This window comes from Galeopterus variegatus, unplaced genomic scaffold (assembly GCF_000696425.1).
Source record: "Galeopterus variegatus unplaced genomic scaffold, G_variegatus-3.0.2 Scaffold8546, whole genome shotgun sequence".
NCBI lineage: Eukaryota > Metazoa > Chordata > Mammalia > Dermoptera > Cynocephalidae > Galeopterus > Galeopterus variegatus.
The window spans coordinates 72376-76911 of NW_007734657.1; the positions used below are offsets into that span (position 1 = coordinate 72376).

Sequence of the window (4536 nt, forward strand, 5' to 3'; positions counted from 1 at the left end):
ACACACACACACACACACACGCACGCACATGCACACACACTGCACATGCACACACGACACTGTCCCTATCGCCTTGGCTGCACATTTAACCCTCAGCCCATGTTTCCCAAAAAGACGGAATAGTTTCCTTACAAAGTTCCTAACAGAGACTCAAAGGCTCAAGTGGTAATGAACGACTCTCCCCTAAATGAAAAGGATGACCAAAACTCAGGGAAGGGCCTCTGGTGCCTCCCGCAGGGGCAGAACATGACCCCACCCCACTGATTATGGTCTTGATTGTGGGACTTGCTTCAGCCAATGGCATGTGAGTGGCCATGACTAAGGCCCTGTGTGGGGAGAAGTGTTAGGAGCATTGCACATTTTCTCTTGCTTTCCCCCCTGCTGTGAGAATGGTATATCCCAGACAGAGGCTTCTCCTTTAACCTCCATCCTGGAAAGAAGAAGACATGTGAAGCAGCTCTGTAGCAGATGGCAGTAACCTGCTGCTGATCTGTAATATGAACAGGAAACAAGCCATCGAGGTAAGGCACTGAGATTTGGGGGTGTTTGTTACTGCAGCAGAGCTGACTGTTACACCTGCTGTTCATGCCCATCTATTCCCTATAGCTGTAACAAAGGCAGATAGAGTTTCACTGCTGCCTTAGAAGGAAGCATCAGGAATAACAACAAAGCTATCCCACACTTGCAGAAATTCTGGCTCCATGGATGACCCCAAATAAACATTTACTCTATTCAGGTCCCTGTGTGCCCACACTGAAGAATACAGAGATATAGCAGAAGGGGAGGAGGAAAGGGAGCTGCCCGTGAGAAAAAGGCTTAAAAATTGTGGTGTTAAAGAATCAGAACGGGAAAAAAAACAGCAACTTGACTTTCAAATGCACCATACATTGAAGGAAGGAAGACACCCCCTGCCACACATCCACACACACCCACATTCACCACCTTACCCTGGAGATGGTTTTGTTGAGCTGCCCAGTGATTCCTGATAAGTCAGCTTCTAAGCTGAATATGTGGGTGAGACCAATCTGGGGAAGTATCTCTTCCAGGTTATATATTCCAGAAATGGAAAACCTTGGCAAATGCAAATCCAGCAGACTGGAGAGAGAATCAGACAGAGAGATGGTGTTATCTCATTATAAGTTCCACTCTCGCCCTGTCTTTTGGCAGCCTGAGTTGGGGGAGAGAGAAGTGACCCCAGTGTGAGGGGACACTACTTGTCATGGCAGCACATTCCACTGTCATACACAGAGCTCCCTTCTCATCAGGCCTCCTAGAATATATCTTGAATCTTAGAAGACTCCTGGCACAGCTGAATGTCTTCATCACATTATGGAGAGTTTTCTAGGTGCCAGATCTTGACTAGGTTTTTGTGAGGCGTAACTGATTGAATCCACATCATGACCATACAAGTTAAATACTGTGAACATTTTCCTACCTCTGTATCTGATTCATCAACAAGTTCTGTTGGCTCAACTTCTGGACTTCATTCTAACTCTACCTACTGGCATCCTCTCCCACCTGCCTAAGCTTCCATTTCCTGATCTGTGAAATGGCTTAGGGATGCCCACTCCATGGGGGGTTGTGAGGATCTGATGTGCGTGAAGTGCGAGCGACAAATCAGTACAGAAATTCTGCCTTCTGCTACTTTACCACCAGATTGCCACATTCCCTGGGTTAAGGTCAGAAATTTCTTTGGACCCAGAGCAAATCTGTTCTTTTCTCCCTGGGATGATTCTCCTCCTTAGTTATTGTCTGACAATTGCCAGGGCACCTGCAAGCTTGACTAGTTAATAACCAATTTGGAAACTTCTGCATCCAATGAATTCAGATTAGAGAATCTAATTTAGGTTAGAGAATTGTTGCTGGTTTCAACTCCTGGACAATATGAGGGTCCAGATGCCTTAACAGAAGTGGAGGCATATCTTGGCCCACTTGTTAAATTGTCCACAGGCCCCAGGCAAGAAGGGTGGAGGTGGGGTTTGAACAGAGTCTAGCAGAGAGGGTCTGATAGAGAGCTCCACATGCACTAGGTATTCAACAGCTGTGAATGAAAAGTGAATGATGTGCCAGGAAGCATGATCCCCCGGGGCAAGTTAACCTTCCTCTCATGTGAATGGAGGGAAACCTGGCAGAGTCTGAAGTCTTTATGTCTGATGGTCTGTGAAAATGCTATGATATTGTACTCTCTGGCACAGGAAGCATCTGAGATTTAAAAGAGTAGTGTGAATTGGTTTGTTTTTTTAAAGTGAGAAGACATCAAACCAAATTCCTGAGGTAAAACCTACTGGTCTAGAAGATTCTATCATACTCCCTCCTGCAATGGGAGAAAGGGGCAGGCTCACCCTGAGGGGGCCAGAAATTATGGGGCTGAAATCGGCAACTGACAAGAGCTATGTAGATTCATAGACAACAGGGATAAGCCCTTAAATCCTGGCCTCTCCCCTTGGCCTGTGTCTCTTCCGTTTGGCGCTTTAATCTCTGCCCCAACACAAAACACGCTTTCTCTATCCCTAGTACCTCAGTGTGGATGGGGCACTGAGAGAAGACACCTGTGGGCAAGAAGGGGGCAGGTGCCTACCAGGTTGTGGTGGATTGAAGACGGCCACCAATAGGTGGTGTAGATGACCCATCCCCTTCAATCTGGGTGGGTTCTGTGACTACTCTCACCAACATGATAAGGCAGAGGTGACATGGAGCTACTCTCTGGGCCTAGGACTTAAGAGAGTGGTAGCTTTCACTTCCTGTCTTTTGGAGCACTCCATGTTGGAGCCCTTAGCTGCCATTTAACAATATCAACCATGCTGAGCTGCTGAGCCCAAGCTAGCCTGGTGGAGATGCTGCAGGGAAAGAGAGATGCCTGCTCAGCCCTAATGTCTTCCAGCCAGCCCAGCCCAGGCACCAGGCACATGAGCAAAGGAGCCTTCAATGGCTCCAGCCTCACCCGCTATCCAACCCCAACACATGAGAACCACCCAGCTGAGCTCAGTCCACTCACAGGACCAAGAGAGGTGGTGGTTTTAAGCCACTTGGTTTGGGGGTGGCTTGTTATGCAGCAAGAGGAAACTAGAACTCAGGACTAGACTTTATCCCGGAGCACCCCATAAAATAAGATGCACCCCAAGAAGGGGTTAGCTGGAGAAGGGGGTCTAGGGAAACTAGAAAAAGCCAAAATTGCTGTGATAAAACCACAAGCCAAAAAGCAAGTGAGATGGAAGGAGACAGGTTAGAGATAACATAAAATCAGCACCTTGAGTTTTACAGTGCTCTCTTCGGTATTTAATTTCTTAAAAAACTTTTTAATTAAAAAAGAGGTACTTAAAAAAATACACTATTCTGTTGGAGTCATGATTATCCTTAATAACTGTCCTTGATCTGATTTTTTGGTTACACTTAACCATCTTCTGGCAGTAAATTATTACGGGGAGAAAGAGGGAAGCAACAGGAAAGGAGGGTGGGACAAGACAGACACCCAGGCAGGTGTAATCATGGTCAATGCCTGGTGGGCACTTTCTGTGTTCCACGGACCAGTCTAAGTTCTCTATAAGTACTAACTCAGTTAATCCTCTGGGTAACCCAATGAGGCAGGTATCATGTCCTTATTTTTATAGTTGGGAAAATCTGAGGCCCAAGGAGGTGAGAAAATTGCCCAAGATCACAGTTAGTAGAGGGCAAGACAGCGAGCCAGCCCTGCAAGAGGGGCTCTTGTGATTGGAGCTGACCAACCTGCTCCTGCTCCCTAGAAAGGTCTGCCAGAGTCCTTCTGCTCTGCACTTACCTGGGCAGGAGCACCTGGCTCCATTTTCTCAGGGTCTCTGGCTGCAGAGCGGCCTCCACCTGCTCCATTTTCCCTGGATCAGGGAGGATGATCAGCGCCAGCGCATTTCCGCTGTATTCTATCTGGAGGACGGTGCAAGCCACCTCCTGGTCATAGAGGAATCTGTGCATTTCCTTCTGGTGCATCATGGGTACGTGGAGAGAAGTCTTCTCTTCCACAAAGAAGCTCTCCTGCCTGTGGGTCTGGTAGCGATTGAAAGGATGCTTCCACTTGGCTTAGGACACAAACCCCGTAAAAAAACCATGAGAACACATTCCAAAGAGAGCAACTCTGGGCAGAAACACACAAAGCCAGGCTGGTTTGGTGACTCCTTCTTGGGTGTATAAGTATGAGACAGAGAAGAGGCATGGATACAGAAGCAGGATTAGAAGCAGGAGGCTAGAATTTAGGCCTGGCTCTGCCACCAGAGCACGTCACCAGAGTTTGAGCTCTAATGACCTAAAATTTTGTTCCACTTCAGAGCAACTTAGCTTTTAAGAAGCCAAAAGGTGTTTCCGTCTGCTAATTACCTTTCACATGTGAGGCATTACCTCTTTTAAATCATCACAAAAGTTAATGAGAAACAAGCATTATCCTCATATTAGGGATGAGGAAAATGAGTCTTTGTGAATTTATTTAAACGTCCCAATCTGCAGAGCCATTAAGTGGTTGAGCTGGGATTGGCGAATTTACTGGCTCCACAGCTCAGGCTGTTTGCAAGT

At 47.0% G+C, this 4536-nt stretch overlaps 1 protein-coding gene across 1 annotated transcript in view; it reads right to left on the reverse strand.

Moving 5' to 3' along the window:
- The window catches only part of LOC103608543 (serpin A11-like), a 17237-nt gene that overhangs the window by 1860 nt on the left and 10841 nt on the right, over positions 1-4536 (reverse strand). Inside the window, exons 5-6 of the mRNA XM_008592965.1 lie at positions 3776-4049; positions 948-1095 (exon numbers count right to left, since the gene is read on the reverse strand). Coding sequence (XP_008591187.1) covers positions 948-1095; positions 3776-4049 — 422 coding nt within the window. The remainder of the gene's footprint in view (positions 1-947; positions 1096-3775; positions 4050-4536) is intronic.